At 45.4% G+C, this 20,255-nt stretch overlaps 1 protein-coding gene across 5 annotated transcripts in view; it reads right to left on the reverse strand.

The window, feature by feature from the left end:
• Nucleotides 1-20,255, reverse strand: part of GRIK5 (glutamate ionotropic receptor kainate type subunit 5) — a 1,788,232-nt gene that overhangs the window by 820,927 nt on the left and 947,050 nt on the right. For 3 of the 5 annotated variants that reach the window (XM_069640938.1, XM_069640935.1, XM_069640933.1), the window contains exon 3: nucleotides 18,819-18,973. The exons of 1 other annotated variant lie outside the window; for it this stretch is intronic. Coding sequence is in view for 3 of the 4 variants with exons in the window: in XM_069640935.1 (XP_069497036.1) it covers nucleotides 18,819-18,973 (155 nt within the window). In the remaining variant the exon portion in view is untranslated. The remainder of the gene's footprint in view (nucleotides 1-18,818; nucleotides 18,974-20,255) is intronic. One more of the 5 variants, XM_069640936.1, reaches the window with a different exon arrangement.

Genomic DNA, 20,255 nt, shown 5'->3' on the forward strand with positions numbered 1-20,255 from the left:
GGCAGGGCATTGCTTCATAAGAAAGGTCCCCCTCTCTGAGGAGGCCCCTATTGGACTAGCCAGAAGCAACATTGACAGCTTCTACTCCTCTTGTGGCCTACTCACTGATATTCGGATCACCCACACCTTCCGCATGTGAGTACTGACATAACGGAAGGTGTACGTAGGGAAACTTTATTAAAGTGCACATGAGTTTGGGATTATAATATGTCAGTATAAAACCTTTGCTGTGTTCAGAAGAATAGATTTAAAATGAGGGTAAAAAATTAAAAGTGATTATTTGTTTTTTTTTATCAGAAGATTGATGTCAATCAGGAGGATAAAAATTGAAGGAAATTAATAAATCACAATAGGAAAGAGATACTTAAAATATCAATGATTAAATAATGCAATACTAGATATTGATAGAAAGTGTAAACAAAGGTGCAAAAAGAACATTGCTGCATAGATTTTAAAAGTGGTTAAAATATTTTGATTTTTGGATAAGCGCGATTGATGGTGCATGCTCAAATTGATCAGTATGGTATATTTGATAAAATAAAGAGAAGAATAAAATGTCAGGTAAGTATAGACAGTCCAGATCAACTTGTCGTCATGGGGGACACTCCTCTTCTGCACGTGTGCAGAACACTGCCAAAATACACAGCCAAAATAAGGAAGTATCATTCGGAGTGGGTCCGAGGCACGACCAATAATACTCTTATGCCGTGGCCTCAGGAGGGTTCATTGTCAAAAACAATATTGCGACATATGTCGACATATTTGCATACCACATATAAGGGTAGGAAGCTCGGGAAAAGGTTGGCTATTTTAGAGCTATGGAAGATGTACCAGAGTGAGAAAGAAGATCCGCCTGAGAAGTAGTGGTGCTTAGTCAGCATTAAGGGGAAGATGTAACGCCTTCGGCTCCCCTTTTTCTCTTCTGAAAACAAGAGCGCAGATACAGAGCAGGGGGAGATTATCCTTTTAAAGAATTGAAAGCAGCAGCAGTGTATGTTAATCTGACATGCAAGCCCCCTGCTTATAACAGTGAGTACCATGCGGAAGAGAGCAAAAGCAGAGAACGCAAATATATATCGACACCCGATGAAAGTAAATAGCGTGAGGAAAGAAGGGACAGACAAGATAGACAGGAGATAGAGGAAAAAGGTAAAAAAAACAGAAATAAATAAAGGAGAAAGCTAGGGGAATAACAATAGTGCAGAATGAATGGATGGGAGGACAAATATTGCTTAAGTTGGACGATTAGGACATTAATGGGGTTTTAGAAAGAGAAAACAGAGAAGAGTGGGGAAAAATAAAAGGAAGAAGAGAGAGCATATAAAGAAGAGAAAGGAAGATAAAACAAGCAAAGTGAAGAACAAAGAAGGCATGAGGCAATGAAAGAAAAGGAGACCCTAGAGACGACACGGGAGGAGGTAGAAGCCCAAAGAATGAAATTATGTAGGTTGCAGAGAAGGCGAGAAGAAGATGAATTGAGGGAGATGAGGAGAAAGGAAGAAGAAAGTAACAGAAATAGGGGATTAAAAGATGATGAGATAGAGTATCTATGTCATAAAAGCATAGTGCCGATTGAAGCCCAAGAACGATTTGAGGGAGAGAGAGGATCACAACAGCCCTGCAGAGAGCTGCAAGGGATACCAACAATACCAACATGGGCAGAAGGACAAGACACAGAAAACTTAGGGAAAAGAACTGGGGATTTATACCTGTAAATGAGGGATAAAGAAGGGAATAAACCCCAAGAGGATATATAGAAGGATCTCTTTCGAGGGGAACGGGTGATAGGTCAGATGACATCATAGCAGATGAGCATAGAAAGCTGTCGTTGAGCATACTAGATCTTGATGACGTAGGAAGGAAAAACAGTCATACAATCTGGGGTATCATGATATCAGACGAAGAAAGGGAAGAAAACGAGAGAGCACCAAGGGAGAGCACACACAGATTTTCAAAAGAATCAAGTATAGAGAAAGGGGTAAATTGGTCAGATCTAGAGGACACCAAAAGAGAGAACACCAGAATCAACACTGCACATTGAGCGGCCACAAGCACGATTGTGCATTGCAGGGGACGTATTCCCGTCTTATGTAAGTAGATTAAGGGCACTACCACGATGGAACCAAACGGATGACAATAGCCCCACCTGGAAAACAAGAAGTGTAGGCAGGTATGATTATGGACCAGGATTTTCACAATTCTCCTTGTTAGAGAAAGGGGGATGACAACCATAGTATATTCCATGGCCACAAATGGATAAAGACAATTTAAAATGTAAATGACCAAGCTTAACTTCCGGTGCGGAAAGATTGATTTATGAGCTAGAGAGAATTACCTCAGGAATGATGTTAACCAAAGACAACATGAAAGTCCTGCTAGTATCCAATATAGGGGAGAGGGCTGATGACATTTGGAAATTAGCAGGATATGCAGGTGTGACTGCACAAAACACGACACATGATGGGGCACCATTTAATAATTGCAGAGCAGATTTATGGTGTACGCTCAGAGTGCAATATCCAGATGTCCTAGGTATGGGCGCGATTATGATTAGGAAAATGGGGGAGGATGAAGACCCTGTTGCCTTTATTCAAAATATTCAAGAGAGATGGTGTCTTGAGATGAGTGAATCGTGGGATAAAAGGGTAGCATTATTTTACCATATTTTGTGTCAGGGACTGCTTGAGCCAGTGCAATGGCAAGTGAAGGAACTGGTTGGATTGGAAGCGAAATCATGGCCAGAAATACAGTTGACGATTGTGACAATTGTTACAAGAGAAGAATAATCAGAAAGCCGAGAGCAGAAAGCAGGAAGAGGCGAAGTTAGTTCAGAAATAATTATCAAGATTAGCCATAGAGGGAGCGTTATTGACGAGTAATGAGGTTATGGTGACACAGGAGTATATTCCACGGATCAAAGTGGGTATAATTCTTTGCCAAGAGGAAGAGGGAATGTGCCTAGAGGAGGAGGACGAGGTGTGTTTCAGAAGCCTCAAGGAGGAAGATTTGATGGCGGACAAGGGCAACAATGCTGGAATTTTGGGAGAATAGGACACATAGCCAGAACATGTAGAAGCAGAGGAGGCATGCAGCAACATTGGCAAACTCCAAGAGGGGGGATGGTTTATGTTCCACAATACAATACAGAACCACAGGAGCATTATGCCCAAGATTACACACAGACTCAGACTTGTGCGCCCCAATCACAGCAGATGAGGTGAGCGCCATTGCCAATGCAATTGCCACAAGAACAACTTCAGCAAGTACCCATGCAAACACAGCAGGTACAAATGCAGCAAATACAGACACAACGGGCCATGATACAACAATGGAATATGAATATGGAGTCCAACAAGCACCTACACGGAAATTAGGGAGTGTGATTGTAGTAGGAGGAAATCAAATTTCCTTATGTAAAAGGGGTTGGGGCCACTTTGAACTTAATTTCCAGAGCTTCTTTTGGTTCCCAGTCCACTCCTGCTGGCTCTGTTTAATTGTTCTGGAAGGAGAAAGCGAATTAACTGGAGCTATAGGGTGTTGGAGTGGGGGCCATTTAGGTACACATGATGCATCCATCAAGTTCTTATCAAACAACAGTCCTTTAAATTGGAACTACTTCACAGAGACAGTGAGTCATTCCCCAGTCACTGCTGCTGCCATACACCCACAGAGCGCCCCATTTAAAGTTGCCTGTCGGTAATGAGAGATTTTCAAGGTTATTTACAAGGCCTTGCCAGGGCCTTACCAAGGCTCCCCACTCGTAGTGTCCGATATTCCTACGCAGGTTCCGAAGGGCCGATGAGTATTGTGGCAGTTCTCAGGACTGAGGCTTTGTGATGGGGGGGTGGGATAAGCGGACAGAAGCCCCTCGACCCTGGCCATCAAGAGGCTTTCTTTTTAAAGCAATTGTGTATGCAGGAAGGCATGCAGGGCAGAGCTGTGTTTCCTGTGGCTGGTGTCTTGATAGTTGAGCTTGAGTCAGCCACTTGGCCCCGGCCAGCCAGAGATGTACCTAGCTTGCCAACCAGTGTGTGGGCCATGGAAGAGTTTATTTGCTCTATGGCAGTACAGAATGCTTAATTCTGGAACGGCCGTAGAGCAGGGACCACAGTGGTGAAGAGAATGGGCAACAGCATGGGGGATAAACCTGTGTTTCACTGATGTTGAGGCTTTTTTTCTTGCTCACTGCCATGGCGTCCATGCGCCTAACGTAAGGCTGGATTCACAAGAGGATAAAGGTAGCCCCCTGCCACTGCGACACTGGATAGTGCTTTGGGGCCCTAACTGTGTGGCCAGAATAGACAGACGCTACAGTGGTTTTTGGCAGAAAAGAGTTGGGTGGCTAGGTGTTCTATTGCTCAGCACTCCACCTCAGAAGGCTGGTGGGGATCATTTCAACAAGATGTTTGGGGCCCAACCTTGCATGACAGCTGGGAAAAAACAGTCTGAGGCATCAGTGGGGTGCTTAAATTATAATGAAGTCAAAAGAATGCAACGAGGTGGTTTATAGCTGCAGATTATCATGGGACAGGCAGCCAGCAGCAGGGAGCTGAAATGTCAGCTGAAAAGCTATTAATCAGTCTTTGATATAAGGGTGTTCATGTTTGGGAAAAATGACTAAAAGGGCAATGATGTCACGAGAAAATTGCTGGATACTACACACAGGAGGCCACATGACTGAAGCCACCAGCAAAGGCAGCCTGAACCATGTGCGCTTCACACGTTTGATGTACGAGTTAAAGGAGTATGTTTCTGTGTCATAAGACTGCCAACATGTGCAGCTGTTCAGGGTCCCGGCAGCACAATAGCTCATTTGTTCTGCAAAAGGTGAAAGGCCTTGACACCGTCCCTGCAATCAAACTTCTTAAAACCTAAGCGCCACTTGGGCACTAATTTCACATACCCATTTGGGCTCATGTTCAATGGGGGCATAACATTAATGGAAGACATAAAAGCCTTAAGCCTTCTCCCCCATTTTCGATCATTTGTATGGCAGAGAGGAGGGGCGAGATGCAATTTGCGTTTCTGCCACCTTCTTCCTCTCCACCTTACAAATGACCCAGCATTTGCGCCGGCAAGGATTTTCATGCTGGTGCAAATGCTGGAAATCCGTATGAGTGTCTACGGCTTTATGCAGCAGCATAAAGCAGGCGGACCCCATCGGAATCCATTGTGATCACAGCCTGCTAGCGTTTATTTTTAATTGTGAACACTGCTTGCCATTTTTGCTTACATGGTAAGCAGTGTTCACAAACGAAAATTAAACAATGCCCGAAAGGCACGCATGTCAGGCAGGGTTTGATTGTAATTGTGACGGCTGCTTGCCCTGCTCACAATCAAAAGTGAATGCGAGCATGCCAGGCAGCGTTTACTCACTTTGCACTGCGGAGTGCAATGTGAATGGAGAAAGGCGGCGTACACACGTGTACGCTGACTTTTGCCATCTACATATCCACCCTGTGGTGCAAATGACCAAAATCTGGTAGTTGGGACGCGCTTACGTTAAAGTATAAATGTAGCGGGTCCCCACCACCAAATTACGAATTTAATTAACATGAGCTCCATTCTCTCTACATACTTTTCTGCTTTACCCCAGCAGCAACTGAGGTCATTTAAACATCCTCTTTGATGTTGGGACTATGTCTACCATTGCGTAAACTTTTCTGGTGCAGTCCAGCACCCAAACACACTAATGTAAAGTCTGATGTCGACGGAAGCTGGAAATGCCAGTCACCAGGCAGTGGCATATCCAGGGAGTGGCCTGGGGTGGCCCGTGCTACCCATGGAATCTGATTGGCCACCCCAAATTATGATCATTATGTGTGTGTGCGCTCGTACTTCAAGCCACCCCTGCATAAGTCAGTGCCCCACTTGGGCCACCCCAGTCAAACGAGTCTGGACACGCCACTGTGACCAGAACCTGTGAACATGGCCGCTACAGCTGTACATTAAACGTGAAAGAAAAAAAAAAACAAAATGAAACACGTCCATGTTTGATAGTATTTTTTTCCTCTAAACAAAATGACATGCATTGGGAGCTTCGGTTTGCAAATGCACCGTGCATGACTTTTCCACCACAACCTAAACAACAACAGGGCCTAGACGCCCCGGGTTTAAGTGCGCTCTATAAATGTATAAATAAATAAATAAATAAATAAATAAATAAACATGCTGCACTCGTGAATGCAGAATCCCAAGAGGAAATCCTTGGAAGCTGTTGAACAGGGAGCGAATTAACAGCTGACAGCGTCGAGCGGTGCCAGGAACAGCTAAGACAGAGACGGTAAAGTAGGCAGGTGGCTCCGCTTGGCGGATAGAGGAGTGAGAAGTGGGGCAACACAGCATCCCTTCCAGGCCCCCCTTTCCAATGCTCTTATGAGAGGCGTCGGGGTGGCCGAGGAAGGTGCACCTCATTGCAGGTCATATTTGGCTGTGCAACAGCACAGGAGGAGATTACAGAAACCCGAAGAACAGGGGCATCAGAGGCAACTGCTATCTGGTGCAGCGGAGTGGAAAGACATGCTTTAGAGCTTCTCACCGTTTTATTTGAAAGTAAAATGGTTGAATTATTTTACTGATCTTTTTGCCACTTTTTTATTTTACTACAATAAGGAAGATGGTAGTTTGGGGTGAGTTATGTATATTGTTAGAGGGTGCGAGGAGTAGGTGCAAAGGGGAGCAGGGTTCTATCCCCTCATTTTGTCATAAAAAATGGGTTAAAAAAAAGGCTACCTTTTTACTTTTGAGTAAGAAAAATGCGTGGTTCTAAGTTAGAACCGCTCTAGAAGTGGGTAACTTCTGGGAAGTGGCACACAATGAGGAGCACTGCGCGCGAGAGGGATCTTGGCGCGAAATCACCCAGCAATCTCATTTCCAAACAGTGTGGGGAGCCTGTGGACTATTGTGGTACATCGAGGGGGGTCTGGGGAAGTGGTGGGTGCTACCAACAGTACACATGAGGTTGTGTTACCACTGAATCGATCCCTGGTGAGGTCGCCAGAGTGGTGCACATCTCCAGTGAACTGGGGCAGAATAGAGAGAGCCCAGAGGAGATGAACCCAGGGTTGCAGGGTCTGAACCACACTGTCCTTTAATAAATACAGTATGCAAACACTTTCATTTGTATAACCTGAAAGAGATGAGTAGAGGGGAGATATGAAAAAGATATGTGCATTCCTTGGCTACAATAACTTAGAGGAAGGTGTGGTGGATTTCCATTTGCAAGGGTAGCATAGACTCAGCTTTTTTGATTTGGATCAAATAATGCAAGTTATTCTGTTACTGAAAGGGTGGTCTGCTAATCAGATCCCACTTTCAAAATGCTCCATACTAAAATTATAGTGCACACATGTGTCTTGCTGTAACCAGCCTAGCAACATCTGAAGTGCCCGCTCTGCGGTGGCACAGAGCAGGTTTAAATGTCACCTGAGCATCCCAGACAGTTGCTGGGTCACAAGCAGAGACAACATTTTAACTGACTGCACCTCGGATCTAAAATCAAATGATTGTGGAATCCAGACAGTCGGGTGGCAAATACATCTGTAAATATGAGCATGGTGGCTGATAAAATCACGCAATTACAAAGCCAGAGCAATATGGTATCCCACCAGTGTCAACTCTGTGAGAAGGGCCTACGACAGAACTGATGTATATTATTTGTCTAAGCTGTCTTCACAGCTACCACCTGGAACAATAACCAGGATTCTGCCCCTTTGATTCTCCAGAAGGAAGAGTAACACGTTCCCCCAGGGCGTACACGTTTGCCACAGATGATCTCCTGGGAACCGTCTTCAGAGGCAGCACTGACATGTCAAAACCAGTCTCACATCAAGGTTATGATCACTTGTGTCTTTTGGAAGTCAGCAGGTATGGGAAGGAGATGTGGTTGGAGTGGCCAGAGAGGGCATGTCAGAGGGTCCCCCATCTTGCTTTCTGTTAAGCTGCCATTCCTTTTCCTACACACAAGTTACCCTGAGTGTGATATCTTAAAGGAAAAGGGCACGTGCTGAAACCATGGGGATTTGAACCTTTGAAGCAGTATTGCTTTGAAACTATTCCCTGCAACATGTTGCCTTTAAAAGGAGAGCAGGGCCCGCCATACTTTGATTTATCTTTGTACTAGCAAGAGAAGAAAGATACATTTGTGTAGGTCTGTTAGGAATGCAGAGTATTCCAAAGTGCTCTTCCAAAGAGTGGAAGACACAAGGCATCCAAGCTGAAGGAAAGCTATGTCCCATAACCATCCCAATGGAAAAGTGGGGGTGACTGCTGCTGGAGCAAGGGCTCTTTCTGCTGGCTGCACTAGACCCAGGCTCCTGCTCACTGGAGGTGAAGGATCTCCTGTTGGTGCCAACCAAGCTCTCTGGAGTGTGAGTTTAATCAAAGGACTTACATTGTCCTGGATCCCCTGATTGGGAATCCCAGCAACTGCAGAACCATGGAAGTGACCCCTGACTCTCTCTGCATTTCTGAACTGCTGCAATGCTGGTTTTGGCACTTTTGACACCATCCGAGCTGCTGCACAGGAGCCACCGGAGTCATCCTTGATGCTCAACTGCCCCCGCATCTCCAAGTTAGCTTGACGCTGGAGCCCTGCTGTCTTCTTAGCTTAGGCCCAGTGAGTCTTCCAGTGTCCCCCTCTCAACACTGCTACCAGGTCACAAGCTTCTTTGAGTACCCTGATGCCATGTCAATCCAGTCGAGCTGCTCAACGCCAAGGCCAGTCTCTGCTTCTCTGCACCCAAGGCTGGGAAGTCTTCCAGCGTCACAGAACTAATATCACTGACTGTCACCAGCCACTATAACCCTCAAGCAGCGGATGGTACTGAACAGCACTGCATCTTTGTACCCAGCCCTGCCGCCCGAATCAACACTGCCCCTGTGCTAAAAGTGCACAGACTTCTGGTTCGATGTCAAAAAAGCCTGGCCCAATGCTGTTGCTCCTCAAAGACAAAGAAAGAAGTAAGAAAGCAGTACTGTGAAGAGGCCCTGCCCATCTGGTCAACTTTTGAGACCATGGTGACTTTTAAGCTCCCCTTCTCTTTTTTTCTGCAAAGACATCATATTGAACATTGACATTTCAGCAATTAAGTGCCTGAACACTCATGCTTAGCTACCAAGTTTGCCTTTTCATAAAAGTCTGCATTCTCTTTAATTCTTTTGCAAGAGTGGGTTCTAGTCATGTTTTCTAAAGAAATAAATACATTGAAGTTCTATATTTTTAAAGAAACTTGATTGGATATTTTATATTTTATTTTGAACCATGGTACTGAAGTTGTTTGGGTTGCTACTGGTATCAGCTCACACTCCTACTGAAGATAAGCCTGCCCTCAGCCTGTGCTATCAAAAGGGGCAAAAAAGGTATTCCTTTTGGACTGTGCCTGTTTCACCTTTATGATTGGGATCACTGCTGGTTTAGTATTTGTGTGGGGCTGAGCAAGTGGTTTAGCCACTACACATCCCTAAACTTCTGCAGTGCAGATATGATTGAGTGGACAGAAATCAAGAAGGTCAATAGAGTGGGGCTGGTAGGAAAGAGATGGCATGTGATGAAGACATGCAGGAGAATCAACAGAGAAGGCTGTGTGTAGGCAGTAGATGGGATGTGACAGAGACATGCACGAGGATCAATAGAGAAGGCTGTGTGAGCAAGAGATAGGAGGTGACATTGACATATAAGAGGATCAATGGAGAAGGCTGTGTGAGGATGAGATAGGATGTGACAGTGACACATATGAGGATCAATAGAGAAGGCTGTGTGTAGGCAGGAGATAGGATGTGACAGAAACATATAAGGATCCATAGAGAAGACTGTGTGTAGGCAAGATATAGGATGTGACAGAGACATATAAGAGGATCCATAGAGTAGGCTGTGTGAGCAAGAGATATGATGTGACAGAGACATGCAAGAGGATCAGTAGAGAAGGCTGTGTGAGCAAGAGGTAGGATGTGACAGTGACACATAGGATCAATAGAGAAGGCTGTGTGAGTAACAGATAGGATGTGACAGAGACATATAAGAGGATCCATAATGTAGGAAGCGTGAGAGGGAGTCAGGATCTGAAGGTGAGCATTCCTAATTGGCTTTGCCAGAGTGACACTTCCTTGAACCAATCGATCGGAAGGGGTACACAATTATTATTAGGGGTGGTCTGTGGAGGCTATAGCCCTGGGTCTTTTGATTGTAGACCTGGAGAGAAGCTCAGGGCTACAACCAAAAGGCTCAGTAGCCCCGAATCCCGACAGTCCTGAAATTAGCATAGCCACGGATCTTTTCCAGGCCTAGCACCACCCCTGATTTTGTGCAATCTTGGCAGTCGATCTTGATTGTGTTACGGGCCTAGTGCCTGGATGGTGACCTCTGGTCAAGCGATGAACGGGCCTAGATATACTGTCCCTAACTCTAGGACCCCGTACCCCCGCCTCTACTTGTGCCCTAGAGGGACTTATTTCCATGTGGCAAGTTGCAAATCAATAACTAAACGTGGTTTTACCACTTTTTAGATCTGGATATGACTTTGCACTTGAGCCTTACACTGGCAGTGATGGTGTCGCCTGCCGCTGGTAGCACACGCTTTGCACACACTCACGCTCCAGTCTTAGATAGACAGGGACCTGGTTGACTTCGTTCTGGGCCAGTTTGATGTATTCCCTTTTCCCATTCACACAGCGTCTTATTGCCTGGCTTTTAAGCCCCTTCGCCTTTTGCATTTCTTTTTCTTGGGCCTTGCCTAACATCACATGGGTCCGTTTGCCATAATATCAGTGCGCTTGTGGATGCCGCTCCCGGGTCTGTCTGCATTAGAGAACCGTTCTGAGCATGGTACGCCGCAGTAGGCATGTAGGACACCGACCATCATATGCCGCGAAATGAAACGGTGTAAGAAGAGCCAGAGCTTGCTCATCAGTGTTTCTACTGGTATAGATTGTGGCTCTCGGTGTCTTGGATTTCAGCTGTGATCCATCAAGGCTTTGGTGTTCTCGTTTATTCAGAGGCTGGTCTTTGCCAGGCAGTCTGTGGTTTTGCTATGACTTTAAGGTGTGTGGTCCATTCGACGGTGCCTCGGTGCATTGTCGCTGAGCATTTCATATTGTAAGCTGATCTATATATGATCACTGAGAAAAATAAAATAATACCTATTTTCCCCCTGCACATTTTTTCCGCAGTTATATGTGGGGGGAGACCCCATGTAGCTCCCCCTTATTATCCTATATCCCCCGCATATAATTGTGTGGTAATGTGCTTTTCGAAAAGTTTCATTTCCATCTTCGAAATTTTCTTCAGCTCAGTAATTGACTGATGCCTTGTAACCCATGTTGTGAGCACACCTGATCGTGGGGCAACATCTCTATGATGAACTGACTGGCAGATGAAGTGGAGAAGTCAATCCGGACTTGTTGGCTGCAGTTCAGTTGGTAGGATTTCTCCTGTCACCCCAGGCCCACTTCAAGTGGCAGATGTGAATGTTGTCATCTGCAGGGCTGTGGCTGAAGATGGATCGATTCGTATCAGTGCTTCTTACCCGTTTGCATTGAGTGACGGGAGGAAGTTACTGCTTCTTTATGCCAAGGCCAATGGAGCCCTGCAAGGCCTGAATCCAGATTGATGCCCAGGGGTCTGGTATTGATGGTATGGTATTGTTTATGTTTAGAGCGCTTATATGCAGCAAGTGTTTCAAAGCGCTCAAGAAGGGTGTGAAGATGGGGAAACAACAACAGTCACTCAGAGCCCTTGAAATTCTGAGACGATAGTCTGCACAGGCAGAGTAAGTGCACAAAATACATTTAACAGTTGAGACACAGCAAATAGGCCTGACAGTGATTCTGCAGTTTTACCAGTGCAATTAGGGGTGAAGACAAGGGAGAACAGACCGACGATCTTCAGACACGCTGCATTCAGATCGTGCAAGTGCACAGATGGTCGCAGGGAGGGGGAGGTCCAAGTGCACCCGGTCGGTGGAGACTGGGGTAAGTGCAGAGAGAGCCACTCTCATGGCTTGTTTCTCAATTGCAGTGAGGGCAGTGAGGGTGGGGTGCAGGGCCCAGAGGCAAGTGCGTGAGAGGACTGGCGGGGGTGCCCGGGACCTGTGAGACTCGGAGGTACACCAGGCGGCCAGTCGGAAAGCTGTAAGGAAAAGGAGGGAGAGCAGAGAGCTAGGTTAGCAAGGTAGAGGGAGAGAGAAGGAGGAGGAGAAGAGGAAGGTCTTGAGGAGTTTCCGGATCTTAAGAAGATCAGGCTCAAGACGGAGGGCGGCAGGAAGGCTATTCCAGAGGGAGGCACCTGCTGAGGATAAGGATCTCCCTCCAAATCTCTGCTTGGAGAACCGGCTCACTCGCAGAAGGGTGGAGGTAGATGAGCGGAGGGCTCGCGAGGGGCAGTATTTAAGTAGGCAGCGTTGCAGATAGGTAGGCCCCAGAAACCCTTGTGGACAATGCAGAGGGCCTTGGGGCAGGTTTTGGCTCTCTGCAAAAGCCCACAGCTGCCAGGTGCTCCCCTTCTGAGATCTTAATATCAAATGCGAGATGGAATGTAGATTGATCGCTCAAGAGATGGCATGTAGATCGATCACTCGCTCAATCTTTGGGACACACCATCATTTATTTTAGTAAAGAGGTCAAAATTGCCACTAGCTTTAGAGTTTAGGGTAGGCAACATTTATATGATATAGGGTGCAAGTATTTCAGCGTGTCACTTCAGGTAGGAGGTGGACCACGTTTCAAAATGGTGATTGGATGCAGAGATTTCTCTACCAACTGGAGGACTTGAGTAAGGCACCTTGCTGTGAATGTTGACCATGCTGCCTGAATCCGTGGCGATGACATCGCCTTCAAAGGCGTTAAGCCACTTTGTTAAAGACATCATATTTTAGTTTCAAGAACGTTAAGCAGATTTCTGCAGCATGGTGTGCTTATTGCCTGGGGTTCTAGTGAGGGTTTGGGGTTCTGTGTTGTCACAGAAAATCTGGTAAATTTCCCTAGTCCCCCCCTGTGCTCTAATTGTTCGTGTCACACGTGTATTTCTTGGCCTGCAAACGTCCGTGTAATAATAACTTCGCAAAGATGTTTACAATCCACCAACGTGGTCTTCTTGCAGGCCTTATGATCTGCGTCATCACTTAACTTGGAGGCAATGTTGTTACTTGACCGATATAGTCAATAACAAGCATCTGCATATTATTTGTACATATTACATTTAACAACATTAACCATGGAACTGAAAAAAACACAGAGCTCTTTAAAAGCACATGTTAAGATGTAGCGCCGTTTTAACAGGCCCTGCCACAGTGGTCTGATCTTTTATTATGATACTAACAGTGGAACGTGTATTTTTGCTGTGCAAAGTCCGGGCAAAGTCGGCTAAATTCAGGAGTCTGCAACATGTGGCTCTCCAGATGTGTTGAACTACAAGTCCCACCAGTTGTAAACAGTATATTCGATGGTGAGGGGCATTGGTTGTAGTCCAGAACATCTGGAGAGCTGCAGGTTGCAGGTGCACGGTGGAAAGCACCCACTTCCAAAGCATTGTGGTTGGCAGAGAGACGTGTAACTTAACATTCCCAGGTGCCTTGCTGTCCAGCCCTGCCCCAGTGTGTTCTTAAGTGCCAGGGGCCTGTATGTTCGTCCTGAATTCCCATAAGGAATCATTGTAGGCTCTGCCAAGGTTGGCAGTGAAAATAAATAAATAAGTCTTCACTGCGTGTAGGATTGAAGGTTCGGGGCCAGGTCCCAGGGACGTCATTTGGGGGTCACCAGAGGTCGCAACTGTGACCTCCGATGTCTCCCTTGCGACCTCTGGGGTCTCCTTGCGACCTCTAAAATAAAATTCAAAAAAACATATATTTTTTTTGCAATGCAATCTCCTGGGCTGTGGCCAGCATCATGTGGCTCTTTAATTCTGGAGTGGCTGACTTTCTTGTTCAGGCCCCTTAAAAAAGAAGAAAAATAAGAACGTGAGGGCCACAAGTCTAACACTTCCAGCACTGAAACTAAATAAGAAAGAATAGGAATGGGAAAAAAATTGTCTTTCTGGAATTCTATACAATAATTGCTAGACTCATTAAAGGTTTATTTCAGGCACACTTCAGGGGGTGAGCCACTGATTTAGTCTGTTCTCAAACACCTCAGCTCAGCCTTTCATCCTACTGAGGTCGATAAATTGGTACCAACACAGATTGGGTTATATTGGGTGTATATTTCTTCTATGTAAACACTTAAGCTTAAGTGTTATATAATAACACACCATTATCATTTGGTCATGGACGTCTGCTTGCAATCACAGTAATTTGGTAATATGGGCCTATACGCACTGATCTTAACAATAGATTTGGCGATCCATTCAGGTATGAAATGTACTCACATTATAGTGATATCGTAACCATATTTTTCGTAGTGTACAATACTATGTGATGTCACTTCCTGTGATGTCATCAGGGAATGTCTTGACCCCTGATGACATCACAGGAAGTGATATCATTTGATCCCACCCCAAAGTGATATCGCAAGAAGCGATGGACGACCTTTCACCTGTTGACAAAAAAGGAAGTGACATCACATAGCATTGTACACTACGAAAAATATGGTTACGATATCACTATAATGTGTCACAGGAAGTGATATCATTTGATCCCACCCCAAAGTGATATCGCAAGAAGCGATGGACGACCTTTCACCCGTTGACAAAAAAGGAAGTGACATCACATAGCATTGTACACTACGAAAAATATGGTTACGATATCACTATAATGTGTCACAGGAAGTGATATCATTTGATCCCACCCCAAAGTGATATCGCAAGAAGCGATGGACGACCTTTCACCCGTTGACAAAAAAGGAAGTGACATCACATAGCATTGTACACTACGAAAAATATGGTTACGATATCACTATAATGTGATGTACATTTCATACCTGAATGGATCGCCAAATGTATTGTTAAGATCAGTGCGTATAGGCCCATATTACCAAATTACTGTGATTGCATGTCATGTGATGTCACTTCTGCTACCCCTGGCATTTTGGTGAAATGACGTCCCTGCCAGCTCTTAGGCTGCAGTTGGGTTACTTGGAGTGGCTTTGCTGAAAATGTTGGGGGGTGTTGAGGGACATGACATCTAAATGAAAGGGGCATCTGCCAAATGAAGGGGACAAAATGGTGTGCCACAAAAGTTGGGGTTGACCAAAAACCCTTGCCCCCCACCCCCTTAAAATGATGGCCACGGTTGCTTACCTGGCTCGTGCCGCTTCCGGCGGTTAGTGGCTTGGCATTTTCCGCAACAATCGCATCTTTTTCGGATCTGATTTGCTGCTCTCTGCTCATTATTTATTCATTCCAAAATTGAGTGCGATCGAAAAAAAAATAATACATTTAATCAGAGCCGTCCTCAATTATTTAGCATTCAGTGGTGAAAAAGCCCCCGAGCCCGTTCTGAAAATAAAAGGCGCGCCTGCATCGCAATGTTTGTGAATACCCAGAGTAAAGCATCTCAGTGATTGGGGGCGAGAGGTCGCCGATCACACTCCCAGAAGAGCCCCTCTGAACCCAGAGCCCCACAGCGAGGCGCGCCATCGCGCCATTTCGCCCGAGGTGGGCCTTTCGACGTTAAGGATGGCGGTGCCAAGAGAGACGTCCTTCTGGACGGGAAGCGTCACTCTTCTGAAACTCTCCCTCGCTCTAATACCAGCAGGCAGTTTGGAAAAGAACGATGCTGACTTATTTGCTCTGAGGGCAGAGCTGACCTGTTACCCTGCTCCATTCAGAGCGAGAGGCATTATCTCTTCAATTGCGGCTGTTTTCTTTCCTCCAAACTGGAGCAATTGGGTCCTCTACTTTTCCGGAGTAGGGCTGTACCCTGTCACTGAAACCACTCATCATTGGACCAACAAATTAAGCAGTGATTTGCACGGACGTAATTTTACCAAAATGCCGGGGGTAGCGGAAGTGACATCACACTGCCCTTGAACCCCCATGATGACATCCATTTGATCCCATTCCAAAATGACATTATACAAAGGAAATGGAACATTACCTTTCACCCCTTGACAAAACAGGGCGTGGCATCACATAGCATTGTTCTCTAGTACACTAGGAAAAATATGGTTATGATATCACCATAATGTGATATTCATTTGATACAAGGATGGATCACCATATGTATCGTTAATATCAGTCTATATAGGCCCATATTACCAAATTACTGTGAATGCAAGAAGACGCATAAGGCCAAATGATAATGATGTGTTAAAATATAGCACTTAGACTCAAGCACTTTATACAGAACACATATACCTACAATATCCCCCAACCTGTGTTGGTACTCATTTATGGACCTCAGGAGGATGAAAGGCTGAGTTCAGGTGTTTAAGAACAGACCTGAAGTGTGCCTGAAATAAACCTTTAATGAGTCTAGCAATTACTGTATGGAATTCCAGAAAGACAAATTATGTGTTATTCCTATTCTTTCCTTTTTAGGGTCACTGCTGAAAGTGTTACACTTTTGGAACCCCCTATTTTTTAAGAAACCTGAACAAGAAAGCCAATCATTCCAGAAACACAGAGCCACTTGGCACTGGCCAGAGCCCCGGAGCTCACATTAAAAAAAAACAAAAAAAGGGGTATCAATGGAGACCACAGGGTTAGCAAGGGAGAAAGACCTCCCTGTTGATTTGGGATTCTAACATAGAAAGGGAACGAGTGCAGGTCATTTGACTGTATAGCAGACCACACATGTTCTCCAGTCGCATCAAACTGCTGGTGCTCTGAAGGAGTGTAGATCTGCCAGGGTTTCAGGAACAGGGTGAAACCCAGTTACAATTGTAGAAGGAAATAATGTAGAGTTTGGGGTATTAGGGTGTAACGATGGCTGGAGATGGTCACTCACGTTCAAGAGCTGCGGCAAGGTGCAACTCCCCACCTTGCAATGTCCCAACCAACAATGAACAATGCACTCTGACATTCTAGTAACGCACCCAACCCTCCATGCATTCTACCTCACCCTCACCACATTCACACACACACACACACACAACTTCACATCGTTACATAGCCTCAGGCCCAGCTGAAGATGTTTGGGGGTTCCTTTCAGCATGATGATTGGGGCCCCCTGCTTAGAACAAATACAGTCTGAAGCACCCGTGGGGTGCATACATTGCAATGGCGACAAAGATAAGGTTAATAGCCACCGATTATCATGAAACGGCGAGCCAGCAGGGATCTTAAACACTAAATGCCCACTGAAGAGCTATAAACTGTTCTTTGTCAGAAAGTGGCTGATGTGGAGGAACCAGTGCTTAAAGGCCACAAGGTGATCACACTTCTTTTTACCCTGAGGGAAGTGACGGCCTGTAAAGGCCTCAGGAAACGCATTGTATAATGTGACCACTACAAAGCGCACATTTTAAGACCCAGAACAAAAACAGATAAAGGTATATATTGCACTGTTACAAGACTGCTGACTAGCAACCTGGGGGCCATTGCCGGGGGACCCTCTGAGGCTCGAGGCTGCTTTCATTTGAAAAAAGTTTAAAGGCCCTGACGCTGTCCCTGCATAGTCTATTCTTCACAAAATGCAGCTAATTCCACAAGAAAATCCTCAAAAACGTTCTTAGCATCCTTCATTCAAAGTCATTTACCCTGCCGAGGCCCCCACTCTTTTCTCCCATGAACCACCACCTCGCCACCAGTACCTTTCACAATACCGGTCTTACCATTTGCAACACTGGCAATACACCTGCTGTGTCAACGATCACTCTATGTCTGAAATCAATTCTAATGCCTAAGTCCCCGGTCGGTGCGTTGTCACATACCAACACCCACATCACTCTCACACGCCATGGGAGAAGTGGAGAAAATAGCGTACTTGCACTCTAGCTGCCTCCCAAAAGGAGAGTGTGGGATAGTGGCAGAGGTAGGAGGAGCGGCGGGAGAGGGGCAGGGTGGAGTAAGGTGGGGCTTGACTTTGGTTTTCAATCTTTATTTGCTCTTGTTGCATTGGGGCTTGACTAGACAATGCTGGGAATAATAAAGGGCACTAGATTCATCTTGATAGAAAGATCCAAAGAATATATTTAAGCAATAAGCCTCGAGCCGCGGGGGCATTACCGAGTCAGGTAATGCCCCGGAGCCCATAGTTACAGGCCCCAGCAAAGATGGCAGCCTCCAGCCGTGTAGTGGCTCAGAGTGAGGATTACCCCATTCCAAGTCTCCTCATTTGCTGAGTGGCTGCCACACCCCCCTGCCGGGGACATGAAGGAATGTAGTGGGGAGAGAGATTCCCGTTGGGTAAAGACATGGCAAGGGCCAATCAGATTGATTGTTACAATCAGATTGACCCTTGCCAGGTACTAATAGGAAACACAAATCTTTGGTCAGACAGTGGTTGCAAATTAAAGAAGATATCATTTGAAACACGTACCTCTTTAGAACATTTTCATTAGTGTTGTTTTGAGTCATCATTTATACTAAAACAAACAATTAGCAGAATAACTTAACCATATTGTGATTGGCATTAAATTGGAAATGCATAAGGCTCTGGACAGTGGAAGTAGGCAAACATGACCTTTCCTTAACCGAATGTTAAGGAAGTCAATCCGTCTATGACATGCAAAGCTTTCATGTTCATTTACAACATTAAATGTCTCCTTCTCTTAAAAATACATCTATTTAGAAATAACAATAATTGAGCAAAACGAAATACAATACTTTAGGCAAGCCCATAGTGCTAGCTTAAACTCAGTACATTTTGCAGCTGCCACTACTCATCTGGGTGCAGTCACGTGAATTGAATACAATGGATTGAAGTATGTGTGAGGTAATGGCAAACCACAGGTGTTGAGTAGGGTTCTCTGCAACTATGCCTACGCGCGGGATGTTCTTTGATCCATCGCCCCTTTGGCCATTGGGTCCCAGGGCAGTCACTCCCCTCTGGTCCTTGGTTCCCTGCTCGCTCCTGTAGCCCTTGATTCTCTGGTGAGTTGCCTGTGAAAACAAACAGAAGGAAAATGTTTCCTTTTTCTGTGTGCTGTTGCTGCCTAAAGTACCCTTTGAAAGCCCCAAAGTAGCCTTCCTGCATCCTGTGTCTATGCAGTCAAATGCGGCACTAATTGGAAAATGATATGGTAACAATAATCACTTCAAAATCATTCTACCTCCCACCCTAACCAATGGCATGTTGTGACACACAACTCGCATGCTGAAACAACACAGGTTATCGATGGAACATGCAGCACCAAAAGGCAGACTTAGGTACCCCAACACAACTCGCCACACTCCTTAAACACCACTCTGACAGGCACCACAGACAATCACACAGTCACCTTAGCAACCAGGAGCGCACACTATCTACTTCCCCAGACGGCTCAAAAAATATTTAAAACATGCCCCCACCAAAAGCCTTACCTTTTCAGATGTGCACACATGAACATAGTGACAAAGCAACCGTGCCATCTCACCCTGCTTCTAGATCTTTCCCCTACCTCACCTCTTCCAGATCCTGAAGCGCCAAGAAAGCTTGAAGATAGCTGGGGTTGTGCTGTACAAGACTCAATAGCACAGAAAAGTAACGCATAGCCAAGCGTTTCCCTCATTCTCCTTTGAGGCAGGACTGTTGATGCCCCAAACAACTTTGTGAGAGGCAGCAGCAGCTGGGGAAATGAACGTTGGCTCTGGCGCAGTCAGTTCTCTACTGGAATCCGTGGTGCACTGACGAGCTGGTGATAATATACATCTACCGCCAAATCAAGTGATATGGGACTAAGCAGTGAGGGGGCGGGGCAACAGTCATTTAATTTTAGGTGACGCCACATGGCCCACCAAATGAGCACCATAGGCTAGACACCATTTTCTCTCTAAATCAGTACATTCCCCCATTTTAATGGACACTTTTTTCAAAGAGCGTGAACTGAAATGTATGCTCTTGACCACATACCGACCAAGCTTTACTTGGTACAAATATGTAAATGTTGAATATCAACGCCTACAATAGTAAAGTCTTATAGGGTTTACTTGCAAAAAATACAATATTCGACTAACAACATAAAGGTAAACTTTTCTTTTTGCAAATCAAGCCAGAAGACATCATGAAGATGAACTAACCTTTATAGGGGCGCTTTATTGTGTTACTTTAACTTATTAGGGAGCAAACCCACATTTGCTAGTGTGCTGCAACATTGTAGGGTCTTTCACACGAAAAAGGCTCTGCTGAGAACAAAATAATAATTTGGTATTTATAATAGCGCTACAAACCCTCGCTGCTATTACC

Source organism: Ambystoma mexicanum, chromosome 1q (assembly GCF_040938575.1).
Source record: "Ambystoma mexicanum isolate Mex_15411 chromosome 1q, UKY_AmexF1_1, whole genome shotgun sequence".
NCBI classification, from domain to species: Eukaryota; Metazoa; Chordata; class Amphibia; order Caudata; family Ambystomatidae; genus Ambystoma; species Ambystoma mexicanum.